The sequence below is a fragment of the Labrus bergylta genome, chromosome 2 (genome assembly GCF_963930695.1).
Source record: "Labrus bergylta chromosome 2, fLabBer1.1, whole genome shotgun sequence".
Lineage (NCBI taxonomy): Eukaryota > Metazoa > Chordata > Actinopteri > Labriformes > Labridae > Labrus > Labrus bergylta.
Genome location: NC_089196.1, coordinates 16,095,802 through 16,122,577, shown reverse-complemented (window position 1 = coordinate 16,122,577; position 26,776 = coordinate 16,095,802). Strand labels below are relative to the sequence as shown.

The 26,776-nt window shown below is 40.1% G+C and overlaps 3 protein-coding genes across 12 annotated transcripts; 2 read left to right on the top strand and 1 right to left on the bottom strand.

Moving 5' to 3' along the window:
• The first annotated feature begins 291 nt into the window (after nt 1-291).
• git2a (G protein-coupled receptor kinase interacting ArfGAP 2a) lies at nt 292-13,871 on the top strand. 10 transcript variants are annotated; one of them, XM_065966111.1, is made up of 21 exons: nt 292-697; nt 2,683-2,816; nt 3,142-3,254; nt 3,411-3,516; nt 3,604-3,690; nt 3,792-3,922; nt 4,033-4,127; nt 4,370-4,415; nt 4,849-4,897; nt 4,984-5,056; nt 5,193-5,290; nt 5,381-5,492; nt 5,586-5,728; nt 5,831-5,980; nt 7,424-7,672; nt 8,485-8,574; nt 10,070-10,152; nt 10,278-10,469; nt 10,748-10,879; nt 11,378-11,441; nt 12,446-13,871. In XM_065966111.1, exons 1-21 carry the CDS (start codon nt 646-648, stop codon nt 12,656-12,658), a joined length of 2,412 nt encoding a protein of 803 aa, XP_065822183.1. In that variant the 5' UTR covers nt 292-645; the 3' UTR covers nt 12,659-13,871. The 10 variants fall into 10 exon arrangements, with proteins under 10 accessions (XP_065822183.1, XP_065822192.1, XP_065822198.1 ...); XM_065966120.1 differs by having other exon boundaries at nt 293-697; nt 4,846-4,897; nt 10,748-10,908; nt 12,446-12,584; XM_065966106.1 differs by having other exon boundaries at nt 294-697; nt 4,846-4,897; nt 8,488-8,574.
• A 62-nt stretch (nt 13,872-13,933) lies between these two features.
• On the bottom strand, nt 13,934-19,024 carry tchp (trichoplein, keratin filament binding). Its single transcript, XM_020649767.3, has 13 exons — nt 18,869-19,024; nt 18,377-18,571; nt 17,280-17,490; nt 17,118-17,174; nt 16,771-16,839; nt 16,214-16,387; nt 16,024-16,136; nt 15,882-15,948; nt 15,419-15,591; nt 15,251-15,332; nt 14,969-15,154; nt 14,664-14,807; nt 13,934-14,555 (listed from the first exon to the last, which is right to left on the bottom strand). Exons 2-13 carry the CDS (start codon nt 18,565-18,567, stop codon nt 14,523-14,525), a joined length of 1,500 nt encoding a protein of 499 aa, XP_020505423.1. The 5' UTR covers nt 18,568-18,571; nt 18,869-19,024; the 3' UTR covers nt 13,934-14,522.
• A 542-nt stretch (nt 19,025-19,566) lies between these two features.
• On the top strand, nt 19,567-25,886 carry gltpa (glycolipid transfer protein a). Its single transcript, XM_020649772.3, has 6 exons — nt 19,567-19,756; nt 20,025-20,154; nt 23,681-23,739; nt 23,841-23,974; nt 24,056-24,206; nt 24,341-25,886. The coding sequence occupies exons 2-6, from the start codon at nt 20,052-20,054 to the stop codon at nt 24,521-24,523; spliced, it is 630 nt and encodes a 209-aa protein (XP_020505428.1). The 5' UTR covers nt 19,567-19,756; nt 20,025-20,051; the 3' UTR covers nt 24,524-25,886.
• Nucleotides 25,887-26,776: the final 890 nt, after the last annotated feature.

Below are 26,776 nucleotides of genomic sequence, written 5' to 3'. Positions count from 1 at the left end.
GCTCACCTCATGCGCCGCCTGTACATTTTCATTATAAACCCTCATTTTAGCCTCTAAGGTGTTTAACCGACCTAACCCACAGTAAACGCTGCCAAACTCTTCCTTTTGTGTTAAGTATTTAGTCTTACATATTTAGCTGCGAAACCAGGGGAAATTATTTGCACACGTTCATTCAAACCAAGAGACCAAACTGTGCTAGTTCTAAGCATTGAGAGTTACAGTTGACTTCCTGTAAGGCTAAAGTGTGGGCAAAGTGAACGGTACAAAACGTAGGTCACGGTCGCAGCTGCCACTGGGATTGCTCGAGCTCTGTTTAGTCTGCTGTCGACCACAGACTGAAGAGTGAACCACCAGACTGACACAGGCTATGTAGCTAATCAGGTGCTAAGTCCGCTAACTTGCAGTAAAGCAGCATTGTCTCTTAACACCTGTGGGAGGTGTTATAATGGTTGAAACGCAAAGGGTAGCGAAAACGGGAAGGCCAGCAGCAGTCACGGGAGGCAGCAGGTCGTTGTTTGGGATGTTTTAATTAGCCAGATCTTGCTAATGCGGAAGGCAAATCCTACAGAGGTATCAATGGTTAGCATAACGCAGGGGGACATAACAGTCTGTTCATTGTAAAAGACGATTATTTCCGAGAAGAGGATGTCCAAACGCCTGCGAAACACTGAGCTCTGCGCTGACTGCAGTGTCCCAGGTAAGCTGATTCAGACCATCTCTGAAGTGTTATGAGGCTTTCTCTTTTTTTTTTCAGCAGTGTTTAGTTCAAGGATCAGTTTTCGAAAGCTTTGCGCGTCTCTCCTTTTTTTTTTTTTTTTTTTTGCGTAAGTCAGATTACCGGCGCTGGGCCATGCTTGCTTTATTCTGTGCAGTAAATATGCAGGGTATACTGTTGTTTTGACAGGCAAGTTGTTGCTGGCAGGTCCCCGGGCTGGAGATGCAATTAGAGCTGCAGCAGCTGTCCTATTAACTGTTTCCATCCGGTGCTACTTGCTTTAAATAATCAGACAGGCATGTATCATATGTGTCACATTTGTTCATGCAGGTTAACCCAGGTAACTAACAATATGTGTACTTGAAATCATTTCTTTAATATGCAGTAGTTTGTTGGCAATGTTAAATGTAGTCAACCATCATGAAATATAATATATAGATCTGTCAACACGCTTTAATGATAACAGTATTGGTTGTGGTCATGTGAAGATAAGCCACTTTCTATAGATGGGTAGTGAAGACCACCACGTCCTGCTTTCTTTATTTCACACTAGAGAAATTCCAGCATCCTGTGAGTATATATGATAACTTTTAGGGAGCAGCATGGATGAGAGAAACACGCTGCTAAGTAAGGACAGTGTTAACTTTTCTGTTGTGTCTAAGGTGCTTTTAGAAGTTACAGTTTATATAGAAATGACGTGGTGTTTTTCAGCAGGCACAGGAAGGAAGCAAAACAGGATGCTGAGTGAATTGACTGCATAGTTTCAATGCTAAAGAGATTTTTTTTCTTCTTTTGTTGCCACAAAATATATTGCAAAAGATGTATGGTGAAATACAGAATTAAAAATGTTTTTAGAAATACATTTTTGACAATCTATTTTTGCAGCCAAAACCCCGAAAAACAATGTAAAGAATGTCAAATATTCAGTAATGGCACCTTGTTTCTCATCATGTCATTCAAGCTGGTTAAAGCCCCCAGGTCTCCACAACAGCTGGCCTAGATTGCCCCCATACAACTGCTACCAGTTGTTGGGTGTGAATATTTTTAGTTTCAGGATGTGGTATTAAATTTAGCAGCACTTGTTGAGGAAAGGGTAAAACAGGTCTGTCAGCGCTATCTCTCAGCTCTTGGTGAAGAGTATGTCTAAGAGGGTGACTCTGGAAATGAAGGACCCAGTGCCAGAATTGGACCAGCAACCCCATCAGCTGTTTCTCCTTCAGCTCAGCTGCTCCTTAAACACTTTACAGTCCTCACTGTCTGTCCTGTCACAGAGCCAGCAGCCTCTCAATCTGCTCAACAGCTTATTGGCTGCCACAGTGGCGTATGAATTTACAGTATTCCAGGTCTTTGTTGTCAGAAGAGTCTCGGTGAGGCAGCTGAGCAATGCAACATTTGTTTCAGCTGAAGTGTGTGAAATAGTTTAAAGTTAAATAAACATTTCAGTCATATTATATACTGTATCATTCACGTGACCGGTATTTAACATGCATTAACACAATATACAGCACTGAAATTCTTGATGTGTGTTTGGCAAGTTAAATGTTCGTTATGAAAAGAGGAAGCTGCTCTTTTTTTAAACGATAAGTATGAGGTGCTATGACCTTCAGCTGCTAGACTGCACTTCCTTTTTATACTCTGCTTTGCTTCACCTCCATCTGGTGTCGAGATCAAAATGAACTTCAATAAGTAACCCAATGTATGACCATGTGGCTCAGATATTTATTTGACAATGGTGGAGCTATGTGGCACAGAAATGTGTTGTATCTGGATTTTGCTGCAGAAAGTGTGTTTGATTGTTTCATTAGTCATTGTCTAGAACATCTACTGTCTCCTACATCAAGTGCTAGGGCTTGGCGATATGGACCAAAAATCGTATTTCTTCCTGTTACTATGTCTGTAATCGTTTGTGATTAATCAACAAAATCTCTGCAGATGTACTGATTTTCATTTCATGGTTTCTCTCTCAGAGCCTCGCTGGGCCTCGGTGAACAGAGGCGTATTGATTTGCGACGAGTGTTGCAGTGTTCATCGGAGTCTGGGCAGACACAGCTCCCAAGTCCGCCACCTGACACACACACCATGGCCGACTACACAGTTACAGGTAGCAGCTCCTACAGGAACATCGAACAATTTACATTCCCCTGTGTGAAGCTCATAATCTTCATACTCCATTGTAAAATTGTCGTCTGTTTTGCCTATAAATCCCATTATTCCTGCTATTAGTATAACTACAGTTTTAAATACAGCAGGGCTCTGTCCTCATCAAGATGGATCTATTGTCAACAGTTTCACATCAGAGCCCACCGAGCCGTATCGATTTAGTCTAAGTATAGAAAGTGTGTTCAGGGAGAACTGTTAACAGACGGTCAGCAATTTACAGAGTGAGAGACACATATTACAGGTTTCTTTGTCATTTTTGCCCCCAGATGGTTCAGACATTATACAGCAACGGCGCAAATTCAATATGGGAGCACTCTCTTCTGGACCCTGCGTCTGTGATGAGTGGGAAACGCAAAGCCAACCCTCAGGACAAACTGCAGTGAGTTATAACTGTCTTACAATAATGACAGAGCACTTTTTTACTCACAGGGACTCATTTTGATAAACATGAAACTTGAATTTTGATCTTCCACTGACTCATTAAATTGCCTCTGTGTCTTTGTTCGAACCTTGATTTATCATGTCGGTCCGAAAGTCCAAACAAGTCAGAGTTTATAAGAGCCAAATATCAGATGCTGGCATTTGTCCATCGCATGCCCTGCAGGGAGGATGACAGCTCCACCGCGAAGGATTTAAGCAAGGTGAGGAGAAGACAGAAGCCATTTCTTCCTTAAAGTTGAATTGTTAAGCTTTATCAGTTTGTAGTTACTGTTTTTTTTCCTTTACAGCAACTTCACTCGAGCGTACGCACTGGGAACCTCGAGACGTGTTTAAGATTGCTATCCCTAGGAGCACAAGCTAATTTTTTTCACCCTGTAAGATTCACTCACTTGTCAAGCAGAATGGTCATCTTCATATTTACCCTTCACGATTTAAGATCATAATTCGTTGTTGTTTTTATCAACTTCTTCTGTAGGAAAAAGGAAACACTCCATTACATGTAGCAGCAAAGGCAGGACAAGTATCTCAGGCTGAACTATTGACTGTTTATGGGGCAGATCCTGGAGCCCCGGACAGCAACGGCAAAACTCCCATTGACTATGCAAGGTAAGATATTTTCTATCATCTTTTATGATTCAACCAACAAAAAACTATGGGCTATTCTTTTCTCCCTTTTGTGGCTTTAAATTGAGCTCTCTCAACCTGCATCTTTGCAGGGAAGCTGGCCACCATGACCTGGCAGACAGACTGGTGGAGGTCCAGTATGAACTGACTGATAGACTGGCATTCTATCTGTGTGGGAGGAAGCCAGGTATGTAGAGAGAGAGAGAGAGAGAGAGAGATGTACTAAGTGTGGTTAGAGCAAAATACAAGTTTTCACCCCTGTGGCACCATAAACCAATAAAATCAATGATGTGTGGCATTTCATTTTCTTTGTGAGCATTGATTGGGTAATACGTCCTGCTTCATTCTTAATACAAAGTGTTTACTCCCCCCATAAGTATTGATAATGTTGTTGGTAATCATCCAGAATATTCTTGCCGTTTCTTTCAGATCATAAAAGCGGTCAGCACTTCATTGTTCCACAGATGGCTGACAGGTGAGATACACTTAAAGAAAAAAACTGTTCATCAATAAAAAGTGATCGTGTTAAGTGGAAGGGTTTAACCTGAAGACACAGTGAGCCGAGGGAGGCAGTTGTGTAAGGTTGTATTTCTGCTCTGAGGGCCTGTTCAAACATGCTGTTGGATGGCTGCAATGTCTATTATCTGTGTGAGGAAACAGATACCAAGAAGCAGCTTACAGACAGAAACAACCCTCTGTATTTGAGTACAAGTGATATTCCATAAAAGCAGAACAGCTGTTATAAAACAAACACTGTGTTAAAAATGATCCTTTTTTTTATTTTTTTTACTGCTGTCTTTTGATGGATAAGGAACACGTAAGTATGACACAGAATGAGGTGTGCATCACTTTCACTTCCCTCTTAATTTACATTGTGTTTGATGAAAGTTATTTTCTGTGTGTAGCAGTTTAGATTTGTCAGAACTGGCCAAGGCAGCAAAGAAGAAACTGCAGGCTGTAAGTGTATTTTCTAGAGTCTCTGCTGAGCCTTTTGCCCCCTTTAATTAAGTCTGAGTAAGTTACATTTTCTCATTTTCATGCAGCTAAGTAATCATTTATTCGAGGAGCTGGCCATGGACGTGTACGATGAGGTGGACAGACGAGAGACTGATGCAGGTAAAAATAAAAGTCGTGTTGAAAAGACATGTGATGTTGCCTTTCCTCACCCTGACACATTGAAACCTTCACTGGTGTTGCCGCTATACTTACATCTCTAAACTGGACTTCTGTTTATTCTCTGAATTGTTTGAAGTGTGGCTGGCTACACAGAATCACAGCACCCTGGTGACAGAGACCACTGTGGTGCCTTTCCTTCCGGTAAATCCAGAATACTCATCAACAAGAAACCAGGCAAGTCAGATTTACACGACTCCCATTTAGAACTGCTTTATTGTATCTTCGAGTCATATTTCATAGTGTCACTCCACTTTTCTTACTTAGGGGCGACAGAAGCTTGCAAGATTCAACGCACATGAATTTGCAACTCTTGTCATTGATATTCTAAGTGATGCTAAGCGCAGACAACAAGGGAACATGATTTCTAGCCCCAAAGGTCAGCAGCTTTTTGTTCACTTTACCAAAAGATCTGACTGGCACTTCAGAGTAGCGCAGTTACACAATCCCTTTTTGTACATCTGCTTTCCAGACAATGTTGAATTCATCCTGAAGAGCATGGCTGTGAGGCGCTGCAGTGACAGTCAAGACAACGACCAGCCGGACTACGATAGTGTGGCGTCTGATGAGGATACAGATCAAGAGCTCCCCTCCAGTAAAGGAGACAGGACCAAGGTATCACCCAGTCACTTTCCCAGTTAGAAAGCCCCGACAGACACGGCCCCTCTGCAGATGACTTAACCGTGTTTCCATCTTAAACCCCTCTCCCTCTGACAGAGCCTGGACTCTGACCTCTCAGACAGCCCCATTACCATGCAGGAGTACTTGGAGGTGAAGAACGCACTCTCAGCCTCTGAAGCAAAGATCCAGCACCTGATGAAAGCCAACAATAACCTGAGCGATGAGCTGCGGCTAATGCAGAAAAAGGTATCCACCGCCCCCCACCAATACGATCACTAACCCCGGGGGCCGGACCGAGGGGGGGCCACAGTGGTCAGCAGAGCTCTTCTCATGACGAGTGCGATCGCTCTCTGGAGTGGAGGCCGAGCTATGTGAACAGGAATGCTCTGTAGTGAGATAAGGCTGCTGCGACACCCTGCTGGTCCGCCCTCTGTTTAGGCCGGCATGTTTAATTTTGAAACTGGAGATGTTTTATTTCTTTTCTTTTTTCTTTTGTTTGTTTGTTTCTCTGGCAAATAACAGTAATAGTATAGTCTCCTTTTTTGAGTAAAAAAAAGTTCCAGCTAGTGGCCTAATGTTACTAACATGCATGTTTTTATTGTTTGTTTTTATAACGCATGAAGTAATGACAGTAATTTTTCATGTTTTATTTCCTTTGTAGTAGATTGTGACTAACATTAAATGTATGTGCCTTGCTTCATCACATAAACTGTGTTTATTTAATAGACTGTTTTTGGAGGATTTGGTTCATGTTTTTTTTATTTGTTTGACATTTTGTGAAGTGGGCACAGTTGTTAGAAAGCTTTTCAGTTGTTAGTCATAATGTACTCTGTAACAACAAACTGCTGATTGATGCATAGAGAGCGTTATACTTCATGAGCTTCAATTTATTCAGGATGCTCATCTCGGCCACACATTTTTTTAAAGCATGTCAGTTTTTGTTTTTTCTTAATCATTTTGTTGAGGTCCTTTTTATTTCTAGTGTTAAGATTGCTTTCATTTCAGGTCTTGAAAACTTTGACAACCCCCTACAGCACTGCAGCGTAACTCACTGTTCTTTAATGATGTTAGCTTACAGTAACTTAGATCCTCTTTTACTTTGACAACAAAACACCACTTTAGGACACAAGGGAAACAAAGAAACATGAACATTTGTCATGACGTGTAGTAGTAGTCTTTTCAAAAAGCATCTCATCATGGGTCAGGTTCACATTATTGTGAGTGTAGTTTCCTCATATTTACTGAACAATACTTCTTAGTCCTACAAAGTACTCAAAGTTCACCCTTCTTTGCTCTAAATGCAGGAAGTTGCATAATATGAAGTCAGTTTTTCTGCTACCAAACTTTAGCATCTGAAACAAAATCTTTGAGATTTTGTTCATTCTAGGATGCGTCTTATCTTCTTATTATTCTTTAGTCAATCAATCTGTCCTTTGACTCTGTCTCGGCTAAAGTTGCATCTGTGCTGCAAAAATCTTTTGCTTGCTTACCACTTGCTTTGCATTTTTTAAGACCAACAGATTCCCTTCAAAATAGGAAAAGAATTGACATGGGCAAAATGAAATGTTAGCATGGTGGCATTAGACTATCAAAGGAATTATTCATATATTTGATCAATTGTGATATGCAGGGGACACATCTTGCTTTGCTGAGAGCTCCTCTTAGTGTGTTGCTGCCCGTCTCTTCCAGCTGCAATCTCTGAAAAGCGAGAACACCTCTCTCAGGCGGCAGGTCACTACCAATATCTATCAGGTCCCCAGCGGTTCAGACTACCCCGACCCCTCCAGCCCCTCAGCCCTGAAACGCCGGCAGTCTGCACGGGCCAGTCGGCCTATGTCTATGTATGAGACTGGCTCAGGCCTGAAGCCCTTTCACCCCAAAGGGGAAAATCCCTACCCTGAGGAGGCCCTCCCCAACCTGCAACCCTTCCCACCTCATGTAAGTAAGACCTGTTCCCTGTTCTTCTCTGCCCTTCCCTTTCTCCTGCCTTCTTTCCATGACTTTCCCTTTATGTTCTTCACCCTGTCTGCAAACCTTCCTCTTTACTATTGCTCCTTCCTCATTTTCCACTGGGTAGCTCTCTGCTGCGTCAAGAGAGAGTCATCAAAAGCACTTACACAGCCAGATATTCACATCTACACATTTCTGTTGTTAACAAGAGTGCTACTCTTCTGTCAGACCAGGCAGTGTTACATGTTAGGAGATGCTCTCATTGATATACTCTGAAGGTTTGTATTGTGTTTGATGTTGATGAAGCATTAAAACCACCTTACAAGCTCTCTGTGTCTTTGTAATGCATGATCATTTTTTCAGACTCGATTAATCTTCTCATCTGTTTTGAGTTTTCTTGTTGATGCAAATCTATTTTATTGAGTTGGATTAAACTCTGAGTCTTCGTTTTGGATGGATTTACTCAGTTATATTCTTCAGAATACAAGGAATCACAAACTAGGAACTTCATGTTGGGGAATGATCGGTTTAAAAAAAGAAAAAGATCAAAGTTGTCCCCAGAGAATGGATGTGTCGCTCTAAAATAATAGACTGTTTCATCCTGGACTGTGAGTGTTAACACAGAGATTTCCTTCAACTCCTTTACCCGCACTGTTTTAGACGATGCAACGGCGAGCTTGAAGAGACTTTAGAGTCAATCATCACAATTATCTCACTTTTTAGTTTGTTCCACAGTTTTTTTTTTTTTCTGATTAAAACCCATCTGTGTACTTTAAATGTGATTTGAACCCTGTCTTTAGAAGGAAAGGGGCGCTTTTGTGACCACATCCTCATCCCTCCCCTCATTTCCATCCACCCTGTCCTGGCCGAGGGACGAAAGTGTTCAAAAGGTTAAGTACATCCTCACTCGGACGACATCTTGTGGGAAGCAGCATATCCCTTACCTCAGTCTGTCCTCCATATGCCCTGCTGCATGAGCCACCCCTCCACCAGCTGCCCCCACCATCAGATACCCGCCTTCATCAGCAGTATTCTCATTGTGCAGCTAAGCAACTGGAACTGGTTTTGCAAAGGCATAACCCTTGCCTCACCGCCAAATGTTGTCCAGAAAGTTGTGCTTGAGATACATCACCTGCTAATTTTAACTCTTTCTTTCGCTACAGCAACCTGTGCAGCAGACCATGTTTACAGTTTGATCCACCAAAAAGTTTGCTAGTTTTTCCATTTAAAGAAAAAAAAAAAAAAAAAAGGTACTTCTCAAACAAAGAATAATTAGGATGTTCTGTGAGTTAGCTTGACAATATATATTTCCACATCTGGAGTGGTTAAAAATCATCATGCTTTACTTTCAAATACTTTCAGTATAAAGATGAGAAGACCTTTCCACCCTGCCTCTAACAAATGCTTGGCTGTTTTGCACAGTGAGCTTCCAACAGCATGCTCTTACCTTCTCCAGTAACAACCAAACACTGATCCAGGAGTTCTTTATAGTGTAACAGAATGGATTCTCTTGCAAATGCAGAAAGAAGATTTATTCAAACTTATGTGCCAATCGCTTTCCCTGACTCAGGCGTGTGTGTGCTGTGTTACATTCTGTGCTTCAGGAAATAAATTATAGTAGATTTTAATTTTTTTTAAAAAGGAATGACAGTTGTGTGTTAGGAGCTTGAGTGCATATTCTTGTCTCTACTTCCTGTCATAAACTTATCTGTGAGTCTGAGAGGTAATCTGCACACGTTACAGAAAATACGCTCAGTGAGATATGAAGATAGTTAGATAACAAACTTGTTCTCTTGTACAGTTAATGTTTATGTTGAATTTGTTTAAGTTACGAACTCTTCTTCACATTGCCATCTTATCCTCAAATGAAGACCCCCTACAGGCTCCTCCCCTTTACTTGAGACGATGAGTGAAGCGTCTGTGAAATGCGTCTGATGTAATATTTCTTGCCATGTGTTGCTACATTGTTAGTGCTAATCTTATCATCCATTAAAGCGTCCTTACCGCAGGAGTTCATACAAAGAATTTAACTAGGATGAAAGTTTCTTCTAGGCAGTATGTAAGGCATGCTTTATGTGAATAAACAATCTAAGCTGTGTATAATGTCTTTACTAACCCTCTAATGAATGCTTTAAATGAACAACGTGCAGCTTAACGGCTTGATTCAATCAGAGTCATCTGCACCACTCTCTAATGTTTATTTTCCAGTTTGTCACACAGCAAACAGGAAATGCTCTAATACAGATAAATGCTTCTGTTGAAGAACTCCAAATGAAGCATTGAAATTGTGTTTTCCCCTCAGATGGTTCTGGATTATTCCTAATGTGTTCTAGGGATACATTATCACTAATTGTTTTGTATTTTTTAAATTATCTCTTGTTCCAGGCTCCAAAGTTAGAGAAACAAAGCAGCATGCCTGAAAGTGACTATGATAACACGTTCAATGACTCTGAAATGGAGGATTCAAGGTAAGGGCTGACGTCTGAAAATGCAGTTTAAATATGTTTTTAACCGCATGGACGTTGTGTTTTGACTAAAAACAAGCGTGGGTTTTTGGCAGTGGAGAAAATGTGTTCTAAACTTCCCTCTGCAGTTTGTGCAGGAGAGCGAGGCTAAGGAGCAGTGGCTGGATGGGAGAGGGCAGCTCCATCCCCGAGCTGGCGGATGTAGAGATGGAGCCTGACCCCACACTGCCGAGCACAGAGGATGTCATCCGCAAAACCGAGCAGATCACTAAGAATATCCAAGAGCTGCTGCGAGCAGCTCAGGAGAACAAACATGACAGGTCAGAGTCTGAAGAGAGAAAAAGATCTTTATCATATTTAGTTTCTGTATTTAATCTGTCACTTCCTTTCTGCCATTTTAAGCCCTAAGTTCCTCTTACATTCATCATTATTCGGTTCTTTTTAACTGTGTTTACCTCCTGCCATTTCCTCTCTTTGTTTTATCATTTTAAATCTTCCTCCCTGTCCTTTCTACGTCTTCTCTGCTCCACTGTTGTGATGTTGTTTTGATGTGTCGTCGCTCCCCCCCCCCCCCCACCACCACCACCACCGCGCACAGACCATGTGAGCGTGAAGGTGTGCGCAGGCTCAGACACAGCCTGGGATGTTTCAGCACTCTGGTGCCTTGGGCCGAGAAGGCCCCCCCTCCCCTTCAACCGCTCAGCCTCCGGTCCCCTGACCCCTCCTCCTGGTACTCTGGCCTCTGTCCCTGCCTCCCAGGCACAGTTTCATTTTCCTCTCCCTCACACAGTTCTGGCATCACCCTTTCTCTTCCTGTCTCACATGCTAACATGCTGTCTCTCTCTCTCCCTGTGACAATGACATTTGTCTCCAGAAGCATGCATTCTGAGTGTGTTTCAGAGGTTACATCTCTGCCGTGGCTTGTCTTTTTATAAACATAGGTGCAGTGTATTTGATAAAACAGATTTTTGATGCTTCTACTGTGTGTATATTTGTTTGACGCTAAAAGGGCTAAGAGATTAAAAAAAACCTTTACTCACGAATGTGTCTGTAAAAAAGCATGTTCATCTTAAGTTACCGATGACGATGTGATGTTGGTGTGCTGTGAATACTATCCTTACATGACTTGCATGTAAAAGCTTCTGGTTAACTTTCAAACACATGTGCTATGATGTTGTCATATATTCATGATATGTTGAACTAACTGATCATTCTCTTCTCCTCACAGCTTCATACCCTGCTCAGAAAGAATACATGTGGCTGTAACAGAAATGGCTGCTCTCTTTCCTAAGGTATGGAAATGTTTATAACTGAAGCTTTAAGAGAACAAATCAGCCAGCCGGTTATCCTCAAAATAATAAATACCTCATGTGTTATTGTGAAGATATTACCAACCAGTTCCCTGACTTTCAAAGTCCACATACACCAGCACTTTATGTTTTTGTAATCACTGAGGTTATTATTTACCTTTTTTTAATCTTAATCAAGTGAATTGCTCCTAAGTGTATGCATTAAGTGTTGTAAATATGCATATTCTTGTGTGTGTTAAATAAAAAAACAGTACGGTAGACATGACGAATGTAGCCTTAGCCAAAAATGAGGCACGTTGTTCTAAAAGATCTGCACTGCAATGCCTCTTCGCAAAAACCTAGTCTTTATTTATCAGTGTTTATTTTATTTAACCTGGAGAAAAAAAACTATTTCAGATTAAAAATCTAATTTTTAAGAGTGTCCTGGCAGGCAGCAGCACAAGTTTCTGACAAGCCACTAGCAGTCATACTTAAAAAACACAAGACACAAGAACACATGAAATAACAAATAAAACAGAAAATAATTGTCAAGACTGACTACAATCATTGGTAGAATATTCTACAGCCAGATATGTCTGCCTCCAAGCCATTTAACAGCTGCCTAGAAGCATCCAATCTTTCTTTTTGTAATTCGTTCCAAACAAAGGGAGCGGTAAACTTCAATTACTTCTGACCTTTACAACAGACAGCAAGAAAAGATCCTGACACTGAAGATTTTAACCTCTTGTACTCTTCTGTCTGATATAGGTCAGAAGTAAGGAAGCAGACCTACGATAGATTTGTATATCAGAATACAATACACCAGTGTTTAAGTCTACATATGGTCAAAGAAGACCATCCAACAAACAGTGATGGTGAAACTCAAAGCTCTTTGATAGACAGTGACCAGAGCATGTCAGCTTTGAGAAGATGCATGCATGTATAATGCATCACTGTAGTCCAGCAGTGACATAAAAGTGTTAAGACATTTGAACCTTCCTCTGCAGAAGCCACGTTCAGAGACTGTGAGAGGCTCTCTGCGCTTGTTGACCTCGAGTGCTTACCGGCTTCAGAGCGAGTGCAGGAAGGCGTTGCCCTCAGAAGGCTGCCCAGGACCGGACATGCAGCTGGTCACCCAGCAGGTCATCCAATGTGCTTATGACATTGCCAAGGCAGCCAAGCAGCTTGTGACCATCACCACTAAGGAGAATACACACTAACAGCACTTTGAGGCTGCAAAGCAGTCGGCATCTCAGTTTTGTTCTTCTCTAAATATTTCTAATGATTCTGATGTTTTGTTTTTTTGTATTTGTGGTATATGCATGCATGTTTTTTAATTTATGAATGATTAACACAAATATTAAAAGCTGAATCTGGACAAAATATGGGGGGGTAAGGGAAAAGTTCAGCAACTTTACTTAGAGAGTAAAGTTCTGCTGTGCTGCTGATTTCAAAGCCCAATATCTCATGAGGTAACATTATAACTTCCACAAATAATGTTACACCTAAATACAGCAGCTAGCAGGTATGGGAAGTGTATAGTTTTCTAGACTACTGTTAATTAAAGTCGTTTAAATCTTAATCAGTGGACAATGTAAATAAACACCTTTATTCAAGAGACGGAGTTAAGCACAGTACGGCAAATCCACGTGATAGTTTTGGTTACTGATTCAGTCCAAAGCCAGACATGGATGCTGCAAAGCCATAACTGACTCACTGAATGCCAATACAACAGTCTTATAGTCAAAGAATCTTCCTGTCATTTACATCATTGTGCAAGCATCCTCATACTGCGAAGTTTAATCTCCAAAACCAAACTGACCATTAATGCCAACTTCTATTAAATGTTGGGAACTTAATCCATGCACATGTTGTAGCTCTGTAATCCTAATGTTTCTGCATCCAAGAAGCTATTTATATGTTTGTCATCTGTCCAAATGTAATCCAGTCTGCAGTTCACTTGTTGCAGCTATTCATGTATGCACATTTGTTGAGTCAGTGAATGCAACACTTGTTCAGGGGGCCAAAGTTATCATCTTCACCAGTGCCAAGATGCTGTATTCATTGATTGGGTGTGTCTCTATCAGGCTCCACATGAGGTTGTATTCTGCGGTGTTGTGTGCCATTGCGGTGCCGGTGATGTCATTCAGAGCCGATAACTGTGTGCAAGTCCATGTGTTTCGTGCTATGTTCTGTTGCTGCTGATTTTGTATTTGATGTGCAACAAATGGGATAGAACTGTAGACGTCTCCTGTAAAAATGTGCAACCCCACTTCCATCCTCAGAGTGTTTTCAGAGTTCGTCATTTTGAAATCTGATCAAGGTAATGTCCCTCTCTGTGCTCGAAAAAGAGCGCAGGGATGTATGTGATGCAGCTGTTAAGTTGCACTTTGAAAAATAAATATTTTCTAAATAAATGTAATTTATAACAAATGTCTGGGTTTTGTCAAATGTTGTATTTTGCATGTTTTTGTTTGTTGCCTTGACACATGATAGTGAATTCATTTGTTTTATTAGATTTATTTAAAATAGTCTACAAATTCAGGATAGAAAATATACAACTCTAAAAGTGCAAAAACTCTATCAATATTTTCTATACATGCAAACAACCAGCCGTAAATGATTCAAAAAACATGGCACAACATTTGGCCTCAGCATTAATACTCCAGTCCTTAAAGGCTTGAAGGGTAGGACAACATCTAAAAAAAAGTTTTTAAAAATGTTTTCACATGTGCATTTAAAGACCTGGACTGTTCATCCTCTCCATACTGGCTATGAAAAGATCCCTCTACACAACCCTACTGTGAAAAATGGAGGGCTGGATGCATAAAAGCACTTCGTAAAATGTACCCAAAGTTTCTATTTGGCTTTAAAAGTCTGAATGACTTCTATTAAACTGGAATCCTCCAGAGTCATAATCTTTTCAGTATGAAAGTCCTTACTTTTGTAATGTCCGTCTGTGGCTCAGCGAGGAAACAAACCAGGAGAGAAGTGTCGACTGCAGGGATGTGAGTATTGTTTAAACATTTGAAACAGGCCTTCAAGGCTAATAACGTGCAGAAAAAATATTTTCCTGTAGGCTTCTCAGGTCCAGGCTGATCGAGGTCTGTTGTGAATCTGGAAAGAAAAAGTTTTCAGACATTTTTAACGAGCTTTTTCTTACATGTTTCTACACAAAGCCCTTCAGGATCATCAGCTTCCTGCAGATTGATTTCCATCTCATACCTTCCCCTGGTACCCTCTGTTGGCCATCCTCTGGATCTCATCCCTCAGCTCCCCCTCCTGGATCTGGAGAGCTTCCCTTTTCTCCTGCTCCTCTTGCTCTATCCTGAGCTGCTCCTCCAACTGCTCGAAGCGCTGCTGCTCCACCTACAGTACACACACAATCACAACTTCACAGTCTCAGATGTTCAGAAGTGAGTTGCTATTGTGGCATCATTCTTAAGAGACTCAGAGAATGATTAGCCCTGGTGTGTGGGCAAAAACAATGATGCACAATAAAAACTAAAATTATTTCATTATGTGTTAACCTGAGCGTTTATCTCTTGCATCCGTGCTGTTTTGCGACCCTCCTCCTGCTCCATCTCACTCCGCTTGATTTCCCTCTCCTGCTCCAGCTCCTGAATCAGCTCCTCTCGTCTTCTCAGGGACTCCTCCTGAGCCTCCCGGTTCTTCTGCACCTTCAGCTCCAGCTGCTGCTGTCTCTCCGCAAGCACCTTTCCAAGAAGCAGAAAAAAAAGAGCTGTTGCTTTAATATCAAATCTTTTGAATTACACTCTTAAAAAGTTCAGTTTGATTTGAAACCAATTCACCTCTTGCATGAGCCGTTCTCTTGCTTTCCTCTCCTTCTCCCACTGCGCTTCTCGTTTCTCCCACACCTGTTGGGCTTCCTCTCTAAAAAAGTTGAGATGTGTTGGTTTTGATTTGACCCCACACTCTCCTTCCAACAGAGTCACAGCTTGATGAATATCTGTGCTGACCTGTGTAGGATGTCAAACTCGGCCTCCCTCTCCTGCTCCAGTTGAAGCTGCTCTTCAATCACACGTTTCATCCATGCAGCGTCAGCGACGGCCCTTTCCCTCCGTGCAGACTCCAACCTCAGGTCCTCCTGCTCTCCTTCCAGTAGGGCTGCCAGGATCTGCCGGTCGGACTCCTGGTGGGAACAGAAGAAATCAGGTAAGGCGTTAAAACAGGCAAGTTGGAGGTCCCCAAGAGAGCCTAGCGTTAACATTGTGCCCTATATACAGAGGTTATAGTCCCTGAAGTGGGCAGCCATGGTTCGACTCCGACCATCGGTACTTTGCCGCATGTCCGTCCCAACTCAGTCATCCCATTTCCAACTCTATACACTGTCCTATCCTCTAAATAAAAGCATAAAAAACCACACACAAAAAAAGAAAAAACAGGCAAGTTGGATGATGGAAGAGGATATACTAGACTTACCAGTTCCTCTTGCACTTGTCGGGCTCTTCTCTTCAGTTGAGCGCGGTATTGACGGATCAAGAAACGCCTGTTGAAACACAAAGCCAAGAAATGAAGTAGCATCTCACTCGTCATCACATTTCAGGATAAATGCTTCACTTACCCTCTCTCTGACTTCTTCTGCCTTTCTTCCACCTTCATCCTCTCCTTGTCGATCTTCTCCAGCTCCCATTGCTGAACCAGCAAGGCCTCTTGTTCCTTCTTTAGACGAGTTGCCTGGAAAAAAAAAAAAAAAATGTATCTGCCATATCAATTTTAAGATATGCACTAAGTCAAATTACAAGGTACTGTACCTCCTCTTCCCTGAGCTTCAGCTCTTCCATCTGTTTCTTAAGATCTTCCACTCTCTTCTGCTCCTGTATTTTATTTTTTTCCTCTGCTTGCTTCATCCTCTCCAGAGCGTCTTTTCGCGTTCTCTCATACTCGTTTTCGTAGCGTCTCTTTTCCTCCTGAACTGCTGTTTCATGCTGCCCAATCAAGAGACATGGGTCACTTACAGTTGGTGTCTAAACGTTCTCAATTATGCACTGTGTTAAAGTGATTGTGGAGAGCTGATCTAATACCTGATACTGTGTGAAGAGATGAGTACTGTTTCATTAAAAATTAATTTGTAATGTAAATAAACATCAGGTAAACAGATAATGACCGAGGTGACACTTGAGTGTATGAAGCCGTTCTTCCATATTTTGGTTGAATTTAAAATGTACACCAATAAATCTAAATAAAGTATGATAAAGGACCTAAATATCAAAAGTATAATTTCCTAATGTTATAAACACTTATGAATGTATTAAATGAATAAAAATGAAAACTGAACTGTTTGGTCTGACAGCTGTGATGAATGTCTTACCTGTTTCCTCTCAGATATCTGCCCTTGCCATTGGCTGACAACATGATCTTTATGTAATGAAGACTCGGCCTGTGGAAAGATTAAAGGAGCAGGTAGTGACAATGACGAGACTGAGATACTGATGAACTTGAGCCTTAGCTGAAGGGATACCTGAACATGTAATTCTCTCAGGTTAACAGAAAGTCATGGAATATCCACATCACAAGCCCTATTAGTTTCAAGATCAAGTGGATTACTTGACAAAAAGTGTCTATTTTCACTACTTGCAGAGCTCTAAAGACGCACAGCATGGTCACAAGATTCCAAAGAACATTGGGTCTGGCAACCTGTTGTGACTTATAAGCTACCTCTCGCAGCTCTGAGTTGTTTTTCTTCCAGTGTTCCCTGAGAAGCTCCTGTGCAAGCTAGGGATGAAATAGAGAGAGAACAAATGTTATAGATTGATGGTAGAGTGAAGAAACTATGATGAAGTGCTGAAAGGGAAGTGCTGTCTAAGTCAATGCAACAACCTTTTTTCTTCTTTCCTCTCTTGCTGTGCGAAGCTCTTCAGTTTTTTGCACCAACTGGCTCACCACTTTTCCCCTGTCAGGCACCATTTCTCTGAGCTCCAACTCCAACTGGTCCTGCTCCTCTTTAAGCATTGCCCTGAGCCGATTCCTGCGCTGCTCCAAGCTGGCCTTATTTTCCTCCTTCAGTTTCTGTTTTTGGTATGCTGACATACTGACAAAACAGAGGTAAATAAAAACCTGAGAGGTTATTCTCTGGTATCTTTTGAGGCTGATGAAACTGATGGAAAGAGAATGCACCAGAGGCAAAGTACGACAAGATTATTCCTGCATGTTTATTTTATCACATACACACTGACAGTAAGAAAACAATTATGAAAATTATGCTGGATATACACTCAATAATTCTGTTCATCTACTAATATATTCAAAAAATAACTGAGTGCTGAAAACCGGTAGTGACAGACACAATTACTTAGAGTTTATAATTATTAAACTATAATTATTATATTATTATATAATTATTAAAGGGCGGCTGTGGCTCAGTTGGTAGAGTCGTTGCCTCTCAGGAAGGTCGAGGGTTCGATCCCCAGCTGAGCAACATGTCCGATGTGTCCTTCGGCAAGACACTTAACCCTGAATTGCTCCCGCTGCTTCGGTGGCGGTGTATGAATGGGATTAGTTACTTCTGATGGATGATACTACATAGCGATCACTACCATCAGTGTAGACTAGAAAAGCGCTTTATAAGCTCAAGTCCATTTACCATTAAATAAGAAGATGGTCAATATTTGTATTCATAGTTTATCAATGGCTAGATGTGCTAGACCAGCTTCTATTCCTTAAAACTAAGAAAACCCTTTAAGACTTAATTCATTTAAACGTTTTCTCTATGTTTTAAGTGTCTCTCACTGCATATTTTGCATACATCCACATGCTTCTTGGAATTTCTTTGGGGTGAGGTAGGAGACTACTACCATAAAACTTACTATGAATATGATAAATGTATTTTGCATATCTTTCTTGATGTGTATCTTAAACAAGTTTCTAATTGAATCTTGTTATGTCGGAGTCAGGCCAGTTCCAGCAGCTGAAGTTACCTCAGCTGGTAGGACTGTCGAGAGCTCCACGCAGCCTGTTTTTGGCTGCGGACACTCTGCTCCTTGAAGTACTGAGCATGCAGCTCCCACTGCTGCCGCCATCGGGCCTCCTGTTCCCGCTGCCGGGCCAGCTGTCCGGCCAGCACCCGGGACCGGCTGGGCACAGGGGCCCAAAGAGTAGGAAGAGCCATTGACCTAAAATACAAGTAATGGACTGTAAAGCAACTTCTTATTCTGCCTAAGATAACACATTTAACTACAGTAACACTTTGTACGTTTGTTAATTCGACGTTAAATGCCACTCATCCACACAATAAACAGAGAACCCAGTTAATATAAGGCTACTTTAATACATGTTTTGGTTATGTAGCGTTTATTATAAACGGACAAAGAAACGAAAATCCAAACATAACAAAAGCGTCTTTACGTTACACCACTTACTACCTGAAACACTTACAGAACATTATAGCTCGACAAATAATACTTTCTTACCTCGTCCGTGGTAAATTGGTTTGCCCTCTCTTGGTAGTATTATAAATTAGTCGACGTTTTACACCGCAAGGAAGAAAAATCGTCCTTATTCCATCTCTCAGCCCTCCTTGGTTACCGAGACGCTTCCTAGTTACTCCCACGCTACGGAGTGCAGTAAGGGTCAAAATAACCGACTGCGTTAACATATCTTGATAGGTCCCATTTGTTTTTGGTGTTTTGGTGTTTTTACTTTTGGAAAAACACAATTCCTACCATTATTAAATGTCATGATTCAAAAAATTGATGGAGATACTACCGGCATGAAGCACTTTTTTTTTACATTTTTTTTTATAGGCTATATAACGGAGCTACCGGACTAATTTAGGCCTATAGCCTTTATAAGAATAGTGTATCTGGCCCACTGATTTGTGATACACTGATGTGTTTCTCAGGTCTTTTAACACAAAAGATATCAATAAAAACACCAACATCCGAGTCAAAATATATGATGGATATAATTTCATGTTGATTCAAGACTTTTCATTTCCCGTCTTTATTTCGTTAAGAAGGGAAGGATTAGAAGATTCATATTTCTTATTGAAAAATACAACTAACAAAGTGGTTGTCTTTTAAGGCTGTCGACATCTGTTATGACGGTACATTTAGATTTATTCCACTAAACTCCATTAGTTGGCAGTAATGCTGCATGTGTGTTCAAGTCCTAGAGGAGGACCAAAGTCAGCTGATTTGAACACATCAGCTGCCGGCTTCTTCTTGTGTTTGTTCTGGACTTGTGTTTAAGTTTACCTGCTCTTTTACCTGACATGTGGCGAAAACCAGGAATTAACAGCAACAAGTCGATCACAGCACGAGCTGTCCTCTGGAAACTCCACCAAATATGGGTTCAATGTAGGTGATGTGTGTGTGTGTGTGTGTGTGTGTGTGTGTGTGTGTGTGTGTGTGTGTGTGTGTGTGAGTGTGTGTGTGTGTGTGTGTGTGTGTGTGTTTGTGCGTGTGTGTGCGTGTGTGTGCGTGTGCGTGCGTGTGCGTGCGTGTGCGTGTGTGTGTGTGCGATAGTTTTCTCTGTGTGGGTAATGGCACATACACGCACACAGCTTCTCCAGGTGCCAGTGTAAGTCTTCAGTGAAGGTTTGACAGGCTGCTGCTTTCATTTCAGAGGTAGGAGTGTGTCCAGAGCACAGAGATGGCTCTGCTAATGGAGCACCAGTTCAGACAACTGCCAGCTGACAGACAAGTGGAAACAAGACCGTTTCTGGAGGCTGTGTCATACCTTCCACCTTTCTTTGGTAAGTGAACTTTTCACAGTGTGGTTCAGTGCGTAGGTACCATTTACATTCTTGGATATGAAGTTTTGTGGAAATAAATGTGAAAAAGGTATTCTCAGACGTAAGCAGCTGCAGAGAAAATGGAAACATAAAGGGTTATGTTGTCAGTGATGTACAAATCGAAGACAATGACTGAGTGATATTAATTCAAACAAAGTAGATTCATAACACGGTACACTTTATAAATGGCTCGATACTCAGTAGTGCAAGATTGTATCTGACATAAGTCCCCTGTCATGGACACTGTTTCCACTGTACTATTTTTCTTATGTCGGATTTGTTTACCTTTGATAAATAAACACCTTGTTTACCTTTGATAAATCTGCCTCTTGGCCAGGACTCCCTTGAAAAAGAGGTTTTTAATCTCAATGGGACTTTACTGGATAAATAAAGGTTAAATAAAAAAATAAAAAAACAGAACTTGTGAGAGAAATCTGTCACAACACTTGAAGCAGGCCTAATGACATGATCTTGCACTCTCCAAATAATACTATTTTTTGTATCGTATTTCTCTCGATCAAGTTTATCACAATCCTTTGTCATGCATAATTTAATCCACTGGCCTGGATTTAAAGTTGTGAAAATGGATTAGTACGGTGTTGAGTTCCCTTTGCCCATTCACGGGCGCCATGGTGCATCAGGGCATCTTTGTGTTGCTTCATTCTGTATTAATATGCCAAAGGCCTTCTGTTGAATGTGCCATGTGAAACCCTTGAGAGGAACCAAGTCTGCTGTCAACATTAAGCTCTTTCTTCCTCTTCACCATTGTTTTTCATGACCTAGAAATTTGTTGGCCAACTTTCCTACACGTTATTAAAGCCCTGTATGCTATCATTGTACATCCACACAGGTGTTGCAAATTAGTTTTTCTAATAAGACCTTTACAAAAGGGCTGTCTGGACAGAACCTTAGTCCCTTTGTACCTGCATGTTTTGGCTTCTCAATCTTTTAATGTAGGTACTTTAGTGACCTCAGTAAAGTTATTTAGTTAGCATTATTTTCAAATAATACGCTGTACAGATTGGCCCTAGGCCCTGACTTGGTCAACTACTTATTGAAATGTGACATAGCTTTCAAAAAACGTCCTTGCCAGTTCATAAAAGTTCATGAAAGTTCATACAAATTCTGAAAAGTCAATTAAGGTTTCCATAAATGTCTTGAATGATTCCAAAAAATGTCTGAAAATTTTAAATGAAAGTGTAACATTTTTCAATGTAAATTTCTGAGAACTCCTAAAAATTACCAATAAAGGGTGTCTTCTAGTTGTTAATGAAAATTTCCAATTGTTTCCAAAACTAAATAATTGTTTCTAAACATTTCTAATTTAAAACCACCATCAAATAGGGACCTAGTAAAACGAGATGCACTCTCATATGTTCTTGAGAGTGTCAGACAATAAGATGATTATTCCGAAACAGCAAATGTCACAATTAATTTTATGGCGATACATGTTGTCTTCTCAATAGCAAAATAATGCGGAAACTCATGAGTAGTGTTTTCTGAAAGCACAGGAGCTGAAAGCTGTCTGTTGTGTCAGTGAGTCCATTGGGCACCCTGTGAGGTCTGGACTCTGCCGACTTATTCTTGACTCTCCTGTTACCAAATGCTCAGGTCCTCTAGTAGCCTAATTGAAAGACATCTAAATAATAAACCTGCTGTGTTGAGTCTGTGAAAACAGCAGATATTTAAAGCCAAATTTTGCTTTTTCAACATTTCACTTGAAGTGTAAAATTCACACTCGATGCAGATATGCATAGGTGATCAGTACCATGTCGCATCCCTGTTGGGTATGCTTAGAGTTAGCTAAAATAGCAAACACTTATCAAAGATTCAAATATTGATCCAAAGCACACAATTTATCCAAAGGGGTGCCTCAAGGGTCAGTTCTTGGTCCTTCTACATATATACCACTTCACTTGGTGCAATAACCCACTCTCATGGTTTCTCATACCACTGCTATGCTGACGATACCCAGCTTTTCCTGTCATTTCTGCCAGATAACATTACTAACTTAGCAAGAATTTCATCATGCCTAGCTGATATCTCTAAATGGGTGACTTAACCCCACCCCCAACTCAACTTATCAAAGACTGCAGCTCCTTGCCATCCCAGCCTCTCTATGCAACCTCAGATCGATTTCCAGCTTGGAACAAACAAAATCATGCCCACAAAGTCTGCCTGAAACCTCGGTGTCATGATTGATGACCAGCTAACATTGAAGTTCAAGTGGCCACGATTGCCTGGTCATGTTGATTTGCCTTGTACAACATCAAGAAGATCAGACCTTAACTTACAGAGCATGCTGCACAGCTCCAGGCTCTTGTCATATCATGACTTACTGGCAGGTCCCCCTGCATGCAAAATCAAACCTCTGCAATTATTCAAAATACAGCAGTGTGACTGGTCTACGACCTACCCAAAAACAGCAAATGTCCATCCACTTTCATCTCCCTCCACTGGCTCCCAGTTACTGCTCGCACCAAATTTAAAGGAGCAAAAAGCTCTGACACAGCGCTTAAAACGGTACTGCAGTCCCAATTTAAACATTGGAGAGAGCTGTCTTAGCTATCGTCTTCTCCTCTGTCGCCCCCCAGTGGAACGAATTATCACCAAACTCCATTTGAGCAGAGTCCCTTTGCACCCTTAGGAAAATCTTAAGACCCAGCCCTTTCATGAACAACTGCACACTTAATGGTATTGATGATGATGATATTGATGACAAAGATGGCGATATTTAGGATTGTTTTGACGGTGACTAGAACCTTCACGAGCAGCTGTCAATGTTGTTGATTATGATGTATAAAAAGGTGCTTTGCCTCTGCACACTGCTGGACAGCACCTGTGTCCAATTAGACTTAGATCTGTGTTTGTGTTGCACTTACTTTCTGTTGTACGTCGCTTTGGACAAAAGCGTTTGCTAAATGAATTGTAAATTTGTAGAATTGATCAAGAAATTATAGTAAAGCATCACTTTTTGACTTGGTGTTGTTATCTTTTAGAGTTTAACATAATAATTCATAGCTGAGGGAGACAACATAGGACAAAGTAGTATTTTCTTATTTGCTTGGTCCATCACTTAAATATCAAACATCAATGAATTTAAGAAAGTTTAAATAGATTTTGCATCACTTCATACATATTGTACTTTTGATTTTGGAAAGCTTACCTGTATTGTAAAATATCTGAATATTATTATAGAAGTAAAACTTTTGTTTTTCATGTTGTATGTTGAATGTTATAGCTCCTCTAAATATGAAGACATTTAACTTCTGAAAATGTATTGCATTTCAGTGTTGCTTTCATTGACATTTTTAATCCTTTTTAATTTCCAACTTCCAAAAATCATATCCAACTTAATGTGATGTATGAAGATGTGCTCTGAAGTCAGATTTATGAAATATTATGTCTGGTATTTGAGAATGATCAATAGATTATGTTTTCATCTTTTTAAATTCCCAGTCACACAGTGTGTAATATTCCTCCTTAGACTGCTTGGGCTCTGCCATTTTTGCACCAATCAAGGCTGACATATCTGGAAACATTATAGTAAGTATGGTTAATCATTTATGTGTCCTGAGTTAAATCTGTCAGTCCACTCCTAAATTACCAAAGCAGTAAAATATACTTCTTTTTTGTTTTTTTGACAGAAAATCAAGGCAGTTTATGATTCTAACCCAGCACGGTTCAAGACGCTCCAGCAGATCTTGGAGGCAGAAAAGGAGATGCATGGAGCAGAATGGCCTAAAGTTGGAGCGACGTTGGCTCTTATGTGGCTAAAAAGGTTTGAGAATTGTTATATCTCAACTTTAACATATTTTTGTTCTGTATGATAATGATTCTCGCTTCTTTTATTGTCAACAAGGGGTCTGCGGTTCATTCAAGTCTTCCTCCAGAGTCTGGCAGATGGTGAGAGGGACGAAAGCAACCCAAACCTCATTCGAGTTAATGTCACCAAAGCTTATGAAATCGCCCTGAAAAGGTATCATGGCTGGTTTGTGCAACAGCTTTTCAAGGTGAGTTCAGAGTTTGCTTTTTAATAAGAGCACCGTATCAGAGTGAGATTTGTGACATTTAAGTAGTGTACCACAAAGCATATACAGTGAACAGAGTTCTATGTATATTGAACGTTTGTATTTTCCTCCTTAAGGCGGCCCTTTTTGCGGCTCCATACAAATCAGATTTCCTCAAAGCCCTCTCTAAGGGTCGAGACGTCAAAGAAGAGGAATGCTTGGAAAAAATCAGAAAATTCCTTGTTAACTTCACTGCCACAGTCGATACTATTTATGAGATATACGCTAAGATGAATGCTGATCTAGATTATACTGTGTGACTGCAGGACACTCTCCTTTCCTCCTGTGATCCACTAAGTTTACAGTCATTTACATTTGTCCATTTACATCCTTACATGGCTCTCTCCAGGTCAGCAGAAAGTTCACTTATAACACTCTGCTGCTTCACATCCATTGTTTGTGCACTCTTACTCAACTCTCACTGTTTTTTGACTCTAGAGCAAAGTGGATACAGAATTTAGCTCTGGGTTTCGTTGTTGATTATTAATGAGTCATCTGTCTTCACAGTAAATCATGATTATACACCAAAGTGTTGATACTTCAGTGCATAAATCTGAAGTACTAATAAGTGATCATACCAAGACTCAAAGGGCTACATTCTCATGTATTTGACGCCAGCACTGATAAAGTGAATGAGGTTGTAGAATTGTTTAATAAACCACTTCACATCCTATCAGTACTATCAAACTGCATATCAATCTAATATTAAAAGTTCTTACAATATCTATATTAAAGTATCTTATAGTATATTTTTGTACCAACAGATTTGAAAACAAAACAAATCTCATTAAAATAATATTGGGTTCATTGTAAAAGGCTGCTCCCGGTGAAAATGGTTCATTCAGATATTTAAAAACTAACACAGCAAGAATTTGAATTTGGGGGTGCAGATGGTGTAGCGGTTCAGTCATGCCCGAAGTGAGGAGGCTATAGTCCTCCCGGGCGGCTTCAAGTCTGATCATATCATTCCCCATTCTCTCTCCCTGGTTTCCTACTCGATCCCCTGTCCAAACAAATAATGACAAAAAAGCCCAAAATAAATCTTAAAAAAAAATGAAATGTGGAAACACTTTCAAAACTTTGGAAAAGAAACCTTGTGCTTTTTTACACAACCATTAGTGTGTATTTGTCTATGGGGGTTTAATTGTAATTTTTACTTTTTAATGATTTTTTTTACCATATCCTGAGATATTTATTATACATGTAACAAGAAATAACCATTTAATCATTTACAGTAAATTCATGTGAATTTATTTAATTGCAGTAATCTTGAGTCACTGTTGTTAACCATTTCTAATATTACAAAACTGTTTGTTCACTTACCTGAAGGTACCGAGTGTGACTAATCCTCATTGTCCCGGAGATACAAAGTGCTGCATCATGACTTATTGCCTTTTAGATAGGCATCAGATAGATGTGGATGTTTAAGATGATAGGTATATATATCAACCTTGAATAGAGGTTATGTCAGTGGCCTTTGGCTCTTCAGTATTCTTTTTCATTGCATATTCTGAACAGACTGTCTGGTGTCTCTTGAGGTTCAAACTATGTTGCAGTGTGTGTATTGTGAAGACAAATAAATAATCTATAAGGACCATAAATTGCAATAAAAAATATATGTAACATTGTTTGTTTTGCTGACTTCTGAAACAGCTACTGAAGGGAACCTACATTGAGTTTATCTTTCCAACTTTTAGCCCTGTAAAAAAATAAGTGAAATTTCTCTTTTGAAGTTTGAAGTTTTAGGTTCATAATAACTACACTTATCATGAAAATTTAAAAAAATATTCCATAAAATTCAGAAAGAAACAGTCTGTTTACTTTAACCATGCATTAGTCATAAGTAAGTTCACAAATTAGGATCAATGATAGACGCTCTTCAAAAATATCAACTGTTTTAGATGAATTATAGTACAGCTTGAATGGTTACTATTTAAAAATAAAAAATGTTTTTTTGGTGTTGGTTGGATATTTTAATGGCTGTTCAAACTATTTTTTGAAACTTTACAAACCAAACAGTCAATTTAATCAATTGAAATTAAAGAACATTTCAATGGTTTTTTAAAATATTACTAAGTAGTCAGGAAGCCCAACAGCAAAGACAGTTACCCCAACCATTAACCACATCGGTTAAATACTACTTTATGGATTTAAGAAAAATAGTAAATGTACTATTTTTATAGTAGCCTACAGTCAGAGACATTATTATGAGGTTAATTTATTCATACGTACAAGTAACATTTTAAATGCTGTAAACTACATGTTACTGAATATTTGATAATGTGTGATGTTTCAAGTTAAAGCCATCAACTCCTCTCTGGGATAAAAGGGGCAAACGTTTGAAAAAGCAACTGTGTGATTAGTTTTAGATGTCAAAGAAATAATTTTGTGACTTAGTTGCCCCTTATTTTGCAGGGCGTTCATTCATTATCTATTTGTCCCTATCTTTGATTCTCTTGGAAAATGTAGTATTGTTTATTTCAAATAACAAGACTTTACTTTCAGTGATTAGA